This window comes from Lissotriton helveticus, chromosome 5_1 (assembly GCF_964261635.1).
Source record: "Lissotriton helveticus chromosome 5_1, aLisHel1.1, whole genome shotgun sequence".
NCBI classification, from domain to species: Eukaryota; Metazoa; Chordata; class Amphibia; order Caudata; family Salamandridae; genus Lissotriton; species Lissotriton helveticus.
The window spans coordinates 1,254,707,290-1,254,722,368 of record NC_136065.1 but is presented as its reverse complement, the minus strand read 5'-3'; the positions used below and the strand labels follow the sequence as shown (position 1 = coordinate 1,254,722,368).

At 44.6% G+C, this 15,079-nt stretch overlaps 1 protein-coding gene across 3 annotated transcripts in view; it reads left to right on the top strand.

Moving 5' to 3' along the window:
- The first annotated feature begins 8,817 nt into the window (after window positions 1-8,817).
- The window catches only part of LOC144755269 (uncharacterized), a 171,717-nt gene continuing 165,455 nt past the window's right edge, over window positions 8,818-15,079 (top strand). For all 3 annotated transcript variants that reach the window (XM_078644034.1, XM_078644033.1, XM_078644035.1), the window contains exon 1: window positions 8,818-9,000. In XM_078644034.1, coding sequence (XP_078500160.1) covers window positions 8,977-9,000 — 24 coding nt within the window. In that variant the 5' untranslated portion in view covers window positions 8,818-8,976. The remainder of the gene's footprint in view (window positions 9,001-15,079) is intronic.

The following is a 15,079-nucleotide window of genomic DNA, read 5'->3' as shown; positions in this document are numbered from 1 at the left end:
CAAGCATACATGTTTTGGCATATGCAGCGTAATGGAGATATTCCAAGATGTCATTAGGGGTGAATTAGCAGGGCTTCCAGGAGTGCTCAATGTAAGTGATGACATATTGGTTCATGCACACTCCATCGAGGAACATCTAACCCATCTGGGAGCAATAGTTTGCTCCCTGCAGGACAATGGGTTCACTCTAAACTGCGACAGATATGAGTTCCTGCAGACTGAAATCAGTTTCTTTGGGTACCGTTTTTCTGAACACTGCGTCGGATAGTAGGATCTGCTTACTATGGTTACCCCCACTTTTTGCTGGTGTTTCACTGTTTTTCAACTTTAGTATGGCTGGCGCCCTGCTAACCAGGACCCCAGCCTAGCTACTTCCTCTCTAAATTGATTGCATGTACATTAGGTACACTCCAGATTGGTTACTGGGTTACCCTTGTGAGTCCCTAGTATATGGTACCTTAGCTACTAAGGGCATAGGTACCCCAGAGGCCTACCAGGGGCTGAAGCATGTATTATGCCACCCCTGTGAAGCCTTCCAAAATGACACCACAGGTCTGCTACTGCAGGCTGGGTAAGGTGGTGCATGCACCCATTACTGAGATATAGGCTACCTATATCTACCTTAAATAACAGACACATATAAATCTATAAGTCACTCCTATGGCAGGCCTTAACAATCCTGAAGGCAGAGTGCTTGGTTTTGTGTGAGAGGGTGCCCAAGCATGAGCTGAGCCCCTCTGCAGCTTTCGGAATCACTTCTCTGTAGCTATTCTGTGATACAGCCATACCATATACTCTTAAATGCATTATAACCTCGCTGTAAATGCTAAAAGCTGCATCAAAACATGTTGTGTTTGGTGTCAAACACTTTGGAATCCTACCCCCACTGCCAGTCCTGGCGGCGGGAGTAGAATTCCACCCTTCTAGAGGGAGAAGACATGTGCACACTTACTTAAAAGGTAATAGTTTAAAAGAGCCCTGGCATCACAAAATGGATGCCACAGACACGGGTCTGACCTCCTGCTGCTGGATGAAACTCCGGCAGGGTAGGCTTGGACAATAGGTTTCCTGTCACTGGGAGGTGTAACCACCTCCCAGACAGGCTTTAGTTTATTGTGACTAGGTGGGTGCATTCATAGAATGCTTTTTCAGACAGTGCTAGGGGCACACTTGGTGTCTGTGTGCATACCCTAGTTCAAACCGGTTGCTGTGGCACTCAGCTCCTGCTCTGGCGCTAAACTGGACAAAGGAAAAGGGGTGAAACCACCCCCACCCAGGGTCCTCCCATAGGTGGGACCCTAGAGTAAGTCCAACCCGTAAACTTAGTATAAGTATAGGAACCGTGTCCTTAGGACTTCAGATTACCCTGGACGAAACTCTGCAACATATATCCTGGAACTTCGACATTCTATTTCGACTAGAAGACTGAAGAATCTCCCTTTGGGTCAAGGAGTGACTCCCCTGTTCAAACAGGCACCAATGAAGCATCTTGCTGATCTGTATTTCCAAGGCTCCCGCTGGAACCCAAAGGTTTTGCCACACAGGAAATGGACTTCCAGACATCTCTGAGGCTGACACGAGATCCCAGCAAAGCTGAGACCTTTGCTGGACTTTCCGAGCTTTCCCGAGGTTGTGCATTGGGCTACTCGTAGTCCAAGCCCTGAGCACCTTCTCCACCGAAGATTCTGGGCCTACACTCCACGAGTGTATCCGTAGGCCCACTTCTAGCATTTCTGCTCGAGGCCCCTTCGCGATCCCTGGTCCGTCAACTGGTGCGTCCCCACGAAGGTAATTCTTCTGTTTATTGGGCTTTCCTTGTTGCTCAAGACGTGCCCTGACTCCCCTCCAAAGGGTGAGTCACTCAGACCTTGCTGGTCTGCACCGAAGCCAATCTTTGCTTTCTTCATGGGTTGCTGTTGCCAAGGCTTATTGGGTCCAATCCGGTTACCGATGCAGCAGCACTCGACATCCTTCATGGGACAGCTTGAATCCAGCTCCTGGTTGTCGTCGACGCCTCCTGGTCCTCGGGGCTGAAGAGTCAAGCTTCACCTTCTTCACCTGAAATCAACCGACATTGGTTGGCATTGTCTCCTTGCCTTCCTGGTCACTGGCCAGTGACCCAGACTCTGTCCCCTCTGCTTTCAGATTCTTCAGATCTTCGATCCACCCTTGGATCGATCCGGACACTTTCCACTTGGTCGCCTGCAGCACTTCTTGGTAGCTCGCCATAGGAAACGACGACGAAACCCGACACAAAAAGACACCTATGCACCCGGCTTCCCTGGGTGAGGTAACATTAGTACTCCGATGCTCCCGTGAGTATTGACTCTCGAACTGTCCAGATCTCAAGGGGTTTGTTACAAGTTCACTTCTAAGTGTCCTTAATCTGTAATTTTCCAACCGCGACTTTCCTCATAGAAGTTAATGGAGATTTGCGGCTCTGTTTAGACACTGGACGCGTCCCCCGTTGGTCCCCTGTGTCACTACCTTGGGTGGTTACTGCTGGCCCCAGCGGTTCTAAAGGCTCTAGGCCTTGTATCTATGTCAGACGTGGTTTTAATACCACTTTCTTAGTATATGGTTTGTGACGCCCCTTGGGCTAATCATATATTGTGCTAATTTACTGTGTGTTGAATAAGTTTACTTGTGTACTTTTGCCACTAGAGACTAGGCGAATGTGTTTAGAATAAATACATATATTTTATATATACCTGGTGTGCTTCTCCTTTCATTTGGTCATTTCATGAGATTATAGACTGGTAAAACAAGCTGCTTTACATTCCTTCAAGACGTAACCTGAAGGCTGTTCTCCACAGCTACCACTGGCATAGCTTTCTATAAGGTTGTCTTCAACCTACCATCAATAAAGGGTCGTTTGGACTGGTGCAAGGAATAGAATAGTGGACATCATATGCCAGGCCAACTTCTCACAATGCATGACCAAGCCAAGATTGAGATGAGTTGCTCTACTGTGTACAGCCTACCCTACTAAATTAGAAGCTTTTGTTTGGTTAAGTTAATATATGAATACCAAAACTGAAAAGCGTGCATCAGGGATGAGAATATGTGTATTTTCATAACTAATAACTTTAAAAATATATTCAAAGCTGATATTTGAATGATAAATAATGCAGCATTGGGAGACTTATTACTAATATATATATTACCTTGATTTAATAACTTGGTGCCAAGGACATTGCAGCTGCGGCTGTTATGTATTACCCTTGCAGAGCATTCTAAATTCATAAACCCTTTTTAGGTCTCGCCTTGGCAGCGCATACGCTGCATGCGCTGTCTTAGCGAGACATAAAGTAATCTATATGTTGACTTAAACTTCATGTAATCTGTTTTTCCGCTTGCTATTGGCTTACTTGTGGTATTGCTGTTATTATCTCCCTTTCTGCTGGCAGTTGGTCATTTGCTAACTTCCATGTAGTCCCGATTCAGCGGCGCCTAACTATAGTTTTAGTCCGCTCTGCTTGCACTTCTTTTAATTGCCTGCAGTGTGTCATCTGTTTTTCAGCTCTAGCCTGCCTCTGTAACTATTAACATGCGCGCGCATTCTGGCCTCCGAACGCAGTCTTGGACTCACCCCTCCCCGCCCCCACTGCTTCCTTGTTTACAGAGCGCCCTGCTTAATAAGCACCCACTGTGCTCTTTTATGTAATGACGGACGCTCACAGTTCACTGAATCTCCAAGTTGTGTTTTCGCGTTGCTCGTTGCTTGTAGCAGTGCTCAATGCACGTGTGTCATCCACCCCACCATTGTTGGCGCCCTCGCACCACCACCTGCCCTCTGTGTGCTCCTCCCACCACCCCAGTGCCACCCGCTGTCGCGCCTTGTTTGGTTTCACTGTGCAGTATTTTCGTAGATCAGCACGGCGCCCACTTCATGGACGTCGTGCTTTCACTTTTAAATCTCTGCACCACAAGCTTCATATATATTAGCCCAGTAGTGCTGCTATGGAGGAGACGTACATGTTGGAAATCTAGGGAATCTGCGCTCAGCAACAGCACTCGATTACAAGATTGTATATTTTAATGGGATACAACAGCACTGCGCTTTCTTTCGGTACTGCACATTAGAAAGAATGGCCACGGGCAATTGAATGTCTCCTGTGCAGCGTAGGCAGTCCATTGCTTGAGAGGCCTCTCTGCAGACCCCCTCACTCCTCTTATTCCATTCTCTATCCACCAAAGTCCCATAACACTCTCTTGGAATGGAGTTGGCAACCTCAGGCGAAGAGTGTGCTGAGCCAAGAGTCGGGTGGAGGTGAGCTATGAATAAGGGGTGAATTTGGTGACACTTCATTGTGGTTTGTAATAAGGGTATACTGTGTGCGTGGGGATATCTATATGTCCTGCATGTTTGTGTACTTACGGTTTACATACGGGAGGCATCACATATGTGTGTGTGCACTGTAGCTTTGTCAGCAAACATTGTGTCTTTTGGAGGGGCACTTTGTCTGTGTGTGCCCTCCAGTCAGCGCTAGGGTGTCACCATTTTCTGTAAGCCTGCCTACCCTCGGAGTGGAAAAAAAAACTTAATTCTGCAAAAGTACTATCCGTCACTGCGTTCGATGTAACTTACAAGAAACACGTGTTTAAGTTATATATAGTTGTGTCGTTATATGTAGCGTAAACGTGCAAATGCTTGTTTTCACCGTAAACATGTTCCCTGCTTTCGTGATTGCGGTTTGCACGGCTCTGTTGACAGTCATAACTTTTATCTTGTGCTGAGTTTGTACAGTGCTGGGTATGTTGAGCGGGAGGGTTGCCTTAACAATGCTCCTTCAGTGGTCTGGGTGGTGTTCACTACCCTTCTCCCAGCTTTGGAGATAAGAGGAGGGAACGGCTCTGGCTTGTTTTTCATTGAACCTCGGACGCTGAGCATACAGAAAAGCTGTTGGATTTTTATTTTTAATTTTGCCCCTCTTGCTGCATTTACGCATTTTATAATAGCTGTAAATTGCGGGTGTTAATGTTCACCAATTTAATGATATTCATTTTACCGACCTCAGGAGGATGGAAAGCTGACTAGGCCTCTTCGACAGTCTGCGTACCTGCAAAGGCATCTGACTTAATCAAATGTCTCCATTAGGGCAAAGGGAGCAGCTAGGGTCACAACAAAACATGAGCCGTTAAGAGCTCAGTAGATTAGGGCATGTCAAAGTATTAATAATTTTGTACAGCATGCTCTCCCCTCTCCATTGCCTTAGCAGTAAACGATATTCAGTTATTTATAAAATGCGGAGTCTACACATCCCTATGATCTGGGCCTTATAAAGGGTTCAGCATGAGTTTTTTTTTGTTTCTGCTGTTTGTTTAATTGTAAACATGTTCCCTGCTTTTGTGATGGTGGTTTGCACGGCTCTGTCGACAGTCATGACTACGGCTGCCCGCGGCCCCTTTAGTGCCATTTGGCACTTCCCCACCCCCACTAATAATGTGGGACTCGAGGAGGAGTCCCCTTACCAGACACGTCACTTCCAGCACGCAGACGAGGTGGGGTGGTATTTATGCCTCTATGTTGAGTAACAGGTAACAATGCGATCCCTGCCAAAGCAAACCAGGGTTCTTATGGTCAGAGGCACAACATACATCCGTTCATTCCCGCCTCATGGAAGGTAGTCTGTTAGCAGATGTATAGAACAGGACGTCTTGCGCCAGGGTGCGGACATTGCACGGGCGACACAGCAGATAGTCTGCCGTCAGACGAGGGTGCTTGCGGGCTATAAATGTAAATGTAGTATACTTGTAAAGCGCACAGCTGCCCCAGCAACGGGGCGTCCCGGCGCTGTATAACTCTGGGGAACCCGTCCTGGCTTTCCCTGTGGGATGGTCCCTTGCTGGGAGTCCCCAAGGTGGAGCCAGGCATCCCCGGAATTGGTGGGGCCGTTGTGGAGATAAGGCAAGCTAATGCCCAGAGTTGCCGAGTGGAACCCCTGATTAGAGTAAGCACCGAAGCGAGAATTATCGAGTCCGCTGACCAAGGTCCACGACCCTGCCGCGTCGGGAATTGAACCCTGGTCCCAGGCTGACTTCTGCTCTCAGGCCTGCCGCCTCTAACCAGTGAGCCACACTACTCCACTATAAGGCAAGGCAATGTAGCAGAACCAATTCTAAAGACCCCTCTCCCCCACCGGACTGCCAGAGAATGTGAGTGCAGTACAATTTGCAATGTTACAGGGTAGATACAGGCCCATACAGGGGCAGAAGGGTACATTGCAGATAGCTCCATAAATTAGAGTGGGGCAAGACCTATAGACGATGTGCACAGGTAGACGCAATAGGGTGGTGTTAAGATCAAAACTCTTGCAGCAGCAAGTTAGCCAGGTGGCATGCGTCAGTTGGTTAGGCCAGAATGTGTGCAGTGGCTCCAAGAGCGGCTGGAAATGTGTTTGGAGCACCATCGTTGACAATTCCAGAGCACACACTGCACCTCGGCCCAGTAGGTAAGACCATATGCTCACATGCGGCTTATCTTGTGGGAGGCAATATTCCCTGGAATAACCAAGTACTAGGTCATTAGCTGGGTTGAGCATCAAGGGTCACAGCTGGTTAGAAGGTATGTGTGTATCTGTGATCGAGCGTTAGTTAAGCAAGCCTGGTAGGTGGCGTAAGTTGTCACTCTAAATGTTTGCTGTGACTGCAATAGCATGCGCTATGCGAACAGTCTTGTTCGCCAGAGTTTATTAATCGCAAAGGGCTGTGCACATTTCTTGTCAACTTCAACAAAGTAGGTGCACTCTGCTCCCAGGTCCAGTTACGGGTCGCTTCAGTGATGCACAAAATGCCCCGTCCGCATAGCCAGAGTATATAGGCTGGTTGTGGAAGCGGTCTTCTAAGCAGTGTGCTGCTGTTCCATAAATTAGGGAAACAGGTGTTAGGAAGCACAAAATGCTAGAAGAACTTCAACTACAGGTTGCAGGAGGTGGGAGCCACATCAGCTTGAAGGAATATAGTGATGTTTAAAAGTAGAGCTCCTTCCTAGGAGGCCATCACATCCTTGCAGGTCATACGAGGCACTGGTACATTCCCAGAGAAGGATAAACCGCTCCATGCACAAGTTCGCAGAGCAAGGGGATTTGGCTTCATCAGGCATGAGCTATGCCGGGCGAACACCAAAGGGTATTTTGACAAAATTGGGGTGCACTTGGCACAGGTGGGCTTGGATCTGTTCGTACTGGACATGAAGGAGGACCGGGAAATTGCAGGTTGAACTGAGAAAGGAACTGTTTTGGTGGGGGGCTCTTTAGGCGACGGTGACCACCTCCAGAGCTGTGGCGGAGTTACAGGGCGATCTGGAAGCATATGGGTATAAAAGGGTATCTCTGCAAGAGAAGAATAGGGGTGCCAGAGCCAAATCCCAGGATCCTCAGGGGAGAGTCCTGGAGTAATTACGTCAGCACCCCGTTAGTCTTTCGGGCGGTTGTGGGCCTGAACAACCAGGGGCTTGCCTTGCTAACGCTATGCCCTGAAAGGGGCGTGAGTAATAAGGGACCAATGTGTCACTTGATCCAGTAAGGGGATCACCACCATAAAGGTAGCGCTGATTGGTTTCTCCACAGCGCTTGGCTCATCAGGCGGGCAGGGCAGCATAGGTTGCTACAGCTGCCTCCCCTTGGATCGCCCATAAGATAACCCACTATATTGCATACTTTTGTATGGAATAAACCTGCAGTAATATTTTTCCCAAACAAAAGTTGTGTTGTGTATTTATTTATGCATGCATACTCTGTTGCGGTGTGGGTGGGGTGTGTTGCCGTAATGGGACTATTTAAAGATACGAGTATTTTTAACTTCAAAATTAAAAGACCTGATCGTTTGCATCGTCGCACCTCCAAATAAGAGCTAAAAATATAAAACATTTATGCAGTTTTGTAAAAGTCTCGTTTTTCAGACTGAATACAACTTGCCTGGATGGAAAGTTTGGCGATCGGGTGAGTTGTAATGGAACACTGAACTTGGTATGTCGCAACAATGGCAAAATAAGCAGAACAAGCATTTGCAATGCAATAGGTCTCGCATTTGCGACAGTTTAAGCTATTGGTATTGTAAATGACAATGCCTTTTATTTATGTTTTAAAAAGCAACACGTAAATAAAAGGCATTGCCATTTACAATGCCAATAGCTCAAACTCTCACAACTGCGAGACCTATTGCATTGCCAATGCTTGTTTACATTGCTGCTGGCAATCCTGCACTGAAGGCATCATGGCTGATAATCTTGCCTAGGGTCACTACTAATGCAATTTTGCCTTACGTGTACTATAAAAATTACAATGGTAATGGTAAGTAGCTTTTAACGAAAGGGTTGGAGACTCCCGATGTATTGCATACATAATTGTATGAATGTTCGGGTTAAGTGTTACCCCATTGGACCTAATACCACCCCAGTGGGGTTATTACGAAGGTGAAATTTGGATATCCCACAAACCCTTAAGAGCCTAAAAGAAAGGTGTACTTATTTTAAAACTGTAAATACTTTAAATCGCAAGAAGAAGAAAAATATCAACGTCTCATCAAAATACAACTTGGCAAGGCCATAATTTCAGATGGGGCATTAAAAATATAGCCATGCTTTACTAGAATGTACTATTTTTCAGTGCATGCTAAGAATAGATTAAATTGTTCACCAACAGCAGGAAAACTTGCATCGTACAAACATGGGTCCATAATGAAGACATATAAAAAAACATATTATTTATTGATTGTAGCCTGATTTTGCTCTTAAACGCTCGGAAAATTCAGGAGTCCCTTTCCGCGCATGCGCAGGGGACATCTATTCCTGTAGCGGTCATGCGTAATAGGAAATATCTGGAGTTCTCTTTTGTTCTTGTGGGGCCTGGTCGCAGGAAGGGAGCTGTGATATAGGGACTGAGGCATACTCCTCCTCACCGACTTCATAGTTACACCCCAGACACTGCTATTACACTTGGTCAAGATAAATATAGCGAGGCGACTAGACGAGAGATGTTCCAGCAAACCCTAGTGAAGGTAAGTTGCGCCTTGTACATAGTAATATCACGCGGCTCGTGCTCGGGTCCCAAAAATTGGTGTTGTTAGTAGTTGTTGAAAGGAAACAGGTGGAAGAAGAATTTGTTTCAGTTTTACAAATTCTTCCTCTGTAATTTAATACAGCAAGCGTTACAGCAAACTTTTCTTTAGCCCACTGGCATTCGGTGGCATAGCACAGAACAGCTCCAAAGCTTGGCAGATACAAAACGGGAACCGGCTACGGAGTTTGAGAAATAGAACCAGGAGTATTTAATTTCAAGAGGGCAGCTGATAATCCTTACCAATAAACTCAAAATAAAACACCCGCTCCCTCCAAAACCACAAAGTAAACCACCCCTCCCCCCAAAAGTCAAAAATAAAATACCCCTCCCTCCAAACGTCCAAATAAAAACAACACTAACCACAAAATAAAACACACCCCTACACTTACATGCATTACACATATCAAATTAAATAAAATAAACCAGCACTTGCCCACGAGCTGCACATCCTCCTTGATGTTCTCCTTCTCCGATGCATGAAGAGCTCACCTACTCAATCCAGACGCTTCTCTCATGCTGCTAACTAGCATGAGAGAAGCGCCTAGATTGGATGGAGCGGGCTGGCATGAAGAGCTCCCCTACTCCAGTCCAGAAGCTGCTCTCATGCTGCTAACCAGCATGAGAGAAGCGCCTGGATTGGATGGAGCGGGCTGGCCGGACACTCCCTCAGGCCTTGATGGCATGTGCCTTGGTCTCCACATAGCTGTCTTTAGACAGCTGGGTGGAGAGCTTTACAGTGTGCATGTCACTTTGGCTGGTGCAAAAGAGCCGGCAAAAGTTAAATGCGTCGTTTGGAGCGTCCAGTCAGCCCTGCTGCAGTCCTCCATTCCCAGCATGTCTCTGAGCTGACACTTACGCAGTGCCTACTGCGCCTGTAAAAATAAAATGGCAATTAAATCTTTTTATTGCCATTTTATTTATTCCTGCTTGGCTTGCAGCTGAGGTGGGGGGTGATGCTCCCCAGCCCTCAAGAAGAACCCGCCTCTAGTTAACTATCATTGAAGTGGAGGGAGGTTTAAAGAGGAGAGAACTGTCAAAGCCATCTTTTGCTTTACAAACCGAGCATCTTCTACCTAAATAACATGTTTAATTTAAATGTTAGATATTAGTTTATTTATAGTTTCCAAACTATATATATAATTATAACAAGCATTGGCAAAACCAGTAGCAATGGCTTGCATTTTCATTTGTAAGCCGGACCTGTCGGCCTGGTCGGTGCTTGTTAGAAATACATTTGAATTGACAAATTAACAAAAGGTGCGTGTGCTGTAACAGTAGTGCATTTTGATTGGCAATTTATAGCACAATAAGCAACAAAGTTGTTATTGGTATTGTGAGGCTACGGTATCAATAAGTTTGGCTTCAACGGTGTGGTGCTTCTGTATGCAAATGAAGGCATTCTCAAATGCGCACAATCACTGAGATTATATCATTCCTTTTGATTGATTTATTAAAGGTAACGTAGATTATCACTCAGTTGTTTAGGATTACACCAAGAGTCAGCATAAATTTGTGAATGCCTCACTTCAAGCCAAGTTCCAGCGTTTATGTCTGCTCTCCACACCTCTCATTCTCTAGTAAATGTTTCATTATGAATTTCCATCATTCTGAGGTTATTTATTTGAATATGTCTTAGTGGTGGTTGTGTAGAAAAATGGTTTCTTACATAATGCATAACTATGCTTATATAAGTAGTATCAATTGCAAATGTTCTCCATTTTCCTAAATGCATGACGCAAAACATACAGATCTACTGCAAAACTAAAACTCATTTAGGTAGCCAAAGTTGCCCTGGTCCACTCACAAGAATACCAGGCAGTGCTGGTGTGTGCATTGTATTGCACCAAATGCCACCCCCACCAAAATACTTCAAGAAAATATGCTGAATCAAAAATAGAATTACCAATTAGAGTTTGTGAATCCAGATGCTCAGTTTGCGATTATCTGTATGTGCCTATTTGTAATATCCACATCTTGTCATTATTTTTACAAAGTGAAGATATCAGCACAGCTGTATTTATTGATTGACTTTTGAATAGCTCTTGACATTACCTGCTTAAATTAGCACTGGTAGGTACACAGTGCTGAATGGTATATCCTGGTACGACAAGATGAGTGATATCCTATGCTACTGCATAGAAAAAGGTGGTGAATCAGTGGTGCTCAGTTGATTATTGGTACTACCAGAGATCACGTATGGGATGGAACCAGTGTTCCCTCTAGTTTCTTGCCTCTGTGTTCAGCAATAAAGGTGCTTCGTGCACGCAACTTAATATGCAAGCACTTGCGGTGTGCAGGCTACTAAAATCACTGGCATAGTAAGTGTACCGTAGGGCCTAATGCAAACAAGAATAAAATGACTACCGCGCCGCCCACAGCTCTGGATGTGGGCCCCTTGCTCACTGTGCCACTGGAACCAAAATGTACCTGAATAAAGAGCTCCATTCAGGGCGAAAATGGTCATGGATTGCTCATGTTCTGGTTCATGGAGGGCCTGGAGTGGGAGTTCAGAGTGGGCTGTTCCTCTTGGAAAATGTTTAAGATTGAATTGCATATGGCTGGTTCCAAACTGATGTGCCATGGTGGGCAAAAGAAGAATAGGTTAGAATGCTGCCCGGAGTGACTGCCAGTAGTTAAACTTAATGCAGGCATTTTCCTATCACCTTCTGTGTTTCTGATGTTATAGAATCTGCAGCCAGTGCAGAGAAAACTTGGCCTCTCTAATGTCTGGGCCGTGGAGCCTTTGCACTGGATGCAGTAAAAATAGCTACGCCCCTGACTAAAATCACATGCTAACATTACAGGTGGCACTCACTGTCTCCTCTGCCCCGTTTGTCTAACCTCCTCTAGAATCCTCAAAAGGTAATGGGGCAAGCAGCCTTGGCCAGACCAGGTGCCACCACCATTGCTACCAATTACGTGGCCCGCATCCACACCTCACCACTTGTGATGGTTGTAGGACAGGAACTCTGGTGTGTTTATTTGTTCCTCTTGTATATATATATATATGGTGCTTAATACTCTTGCCTTGTGATTCTGGGCACCCCTTTGGACTGCATGTTTGATAAGGTTGTTGGATGGAGTGTATCCTATGTGGGGGATGTTGGGTGAGGGGCATGAAGTTCAAATAAATGATTCAAACATGCTTCTGTGAACATCGCTGCAGATAAATATGAGGTGCCTAAGAAAGAGTAAAAATGTACCTACCATTTTGATAAAACACTAATGTGTAAAGTAAATTGGCACAGCAAAATTTGTAATCACACCTGAAATTTTAGATGTTTGCAAACTTTATGGTTTAGCATCCTTAAAGAACCATAACTAAATGATAGCTGTTGGAGCAAGTTTAGACCTTATTTACAGTCTGGAACATGTCCACAGAAATCTGGTATGCTCAATGAGAGGTTCAAACCATTTTTCTCTCATGCTTCAGGGGCCCCTTCCTTCTCATTGGCATCTTCATTGCCTTCTGATTTTATACACATTATAGCAACATTTGCTCTGCATTGGTCATATGCTTACATTACTGGCAGTAAGAACACAAATCAACCTCATGATATTGACAAGTACCCGTTTAGAGATTCTGATCCAGATTTCTTAACACTTTGTGGTGAGTTTGCGTCACAAAAGGGACCCAAACCCAGCACACAGTGTTGTGGTGGGATTTACTTTCCAACACAAATCATGATTTGTGTAGGAAAGTTGCCCACGGTAACGCAAAGTAGGACCATGCCCTAAATTGTGCTACTTAGCATCAAGGGGTGGCATACCATATGTGGCAGATGGGCAATCCCATGCAACCATCCATGGGTTTTGAGGCAAATCCCTATCTAATATTATTTGTAGACTGGGATTTGAGCCCAAAAATGATTTCTCCTGAAGGCAACAGTGGAGCAACTTTTAAAAGTCTCCATATTTGTCAAACATTGCAAGTGTGATAAATTATACAGCACACATACCGTGTGGGAAAAGGTTTAAAGGATATTTTTGCACTGGAAGGATTCCATTCCAGTACAAAAACTATACTTGACAGAACGCTTACATCCTTATACTAAGGTAAAGATCACAGGAATTATAACATTTGCAGCTGTGGCCTTTTCTGCATGAGTATTGTATGGGGTTGCCCCATGTGCCACATAATCCATCGTCTGCTGTATAATTTGCAGATTTTAACCCCAAAACATGGTTTCTAGCTTGAATGGATAAAAAGTTACTGAAACTGGGACTACCTGTATTGCAGTCATGGAAGACCCTTCGCAAAGGTTGAAAGGTCACCTTTCTGTTGCTTATTGTTGTATTCGGGTGGTAAATTAGTGCTACTGAGGTGAAACATTTGTTCAGTTAGTGTGAAATGTCAAAATAATAAAGTAATACAATAACAAAATGTGCAGCATTACCCCTCATAACTTGGCTTTTCTTGAGGCATAATTCAACCCTGATGCATACTTTGGTCCTCTCCTACAGCATAATTCCATTGTCCCTGACTATGGTGGGAGGCAGAGGTGGGTGAACCAATAAATTAACTGGGTCAGCTGAGCCATGGGTAATCTCTGGCTTTTAAGAGCCCGTACACCAGAATGAAAATATGCGGCAGCATGTCAATCATGCAGCACAGATTATGTTAGAATATGGTAAAATGTCTTCAAGATTCGAAAAAGTAAAATGTGGAAGCACCTCACCTTGGTACATCATATTATGTGTGAAGTATTTATTAAAAGTAGGAGTTTTTAAACATGAACTGAAAAACGTTTCCCCCTAATGACAATACTATTAGTGAGCTAAAAGGCACGTCAGGGATCATGTGTACCCTATATGTGTCCTAGGTTATAATTATGAGGGAGCAAGTTCATAGGCCATTAAATCAAGCAGAAGGGTTGTTTTGTACAGTGCAAAGGAGAATTGGTTAAAAGTATTTGCCTATTCTTTAGGTTGAAAGTTTCATTTTTTCCCAGGTTTTTTAGCAACGTCCACCGTAAAGTATTGGAGTGCTTTACTTGAGCATAAAGACTGGAATCTGTTTCCCCTGTTCCGGTCAGCAGCTCTGGCCATTATCCCACATCAACAACTTCGCATTTCAGTGTGAAACACAATCACACATGTTTTTTTTCACAATGCCTGCTATGGGCCTTTTGAAACACTGCTCTTAAAAGAAGAAGACCTTTTTTCATTTAATTAATTTACTGGGCCTCTTGATGAGCCGCCTGACACAGAAAGGAAAGGTTTCAAGCTTTCCTTTTGTTATGTATTTTGGTCCTCGCGGGGAGCGCTCGCTCCCAGAGAGTTTCTGGACACTAGAATAAGCAAGGCTGCACGTGTCAGCTTAGAGGGAACATAAGATGGAACGTGTTGTGACTAGCCTTGGTTACTATACATCCTCCCTAGAGTTCCAAGTCCCTGCTGCTCAGCCAGTGAGTGAGGTCCTTGGATGGTTGCAATGTTAAGAGTGTTTGTGCTTGGATGAGTGGACAGTTGGATTGTGAAGGGCTGAGCAGGAGGACGCTGCTCCTGGTGGGGCTTTACCTGATTTACTTGTAACCTGATCTGAACCTAATAAACCCACATCTTTTGTAACCTACAAGACTACATATTTGATTGTAACAGAACGTGTAGTTAAGTAGAAGAGATGTTGAGATTTTATTATGTTAGTTATGTTATATTTGCTAGATCATCGGCTGTTAATAGATATTGACCTGCATGTAAGGCTGGCCTGCTGGGTGTATGAAATAAAGAAACAACACATTTTTAGAGGAAATAACCAAATACACTTTGATTCCTATATGCCCTTGCTTTAATACTGAAGTTAACAAAAAAACACACTAAATCATGAAAATGCATTTTGGAAAAGTAATGTAATCTGAGTACTCTTCATTGAGACAACATAGGTCATATTTTTTATAAAGTGGATTCAAAATAGGAGTGGGTGAAGTTTTAATTTTCACCGTTGATATATGGTAAATTTGACAAACTTTGCACTTCAAATAGCTTGCGTCGTTTGATAAGTTCCTGTGGTCTACGCA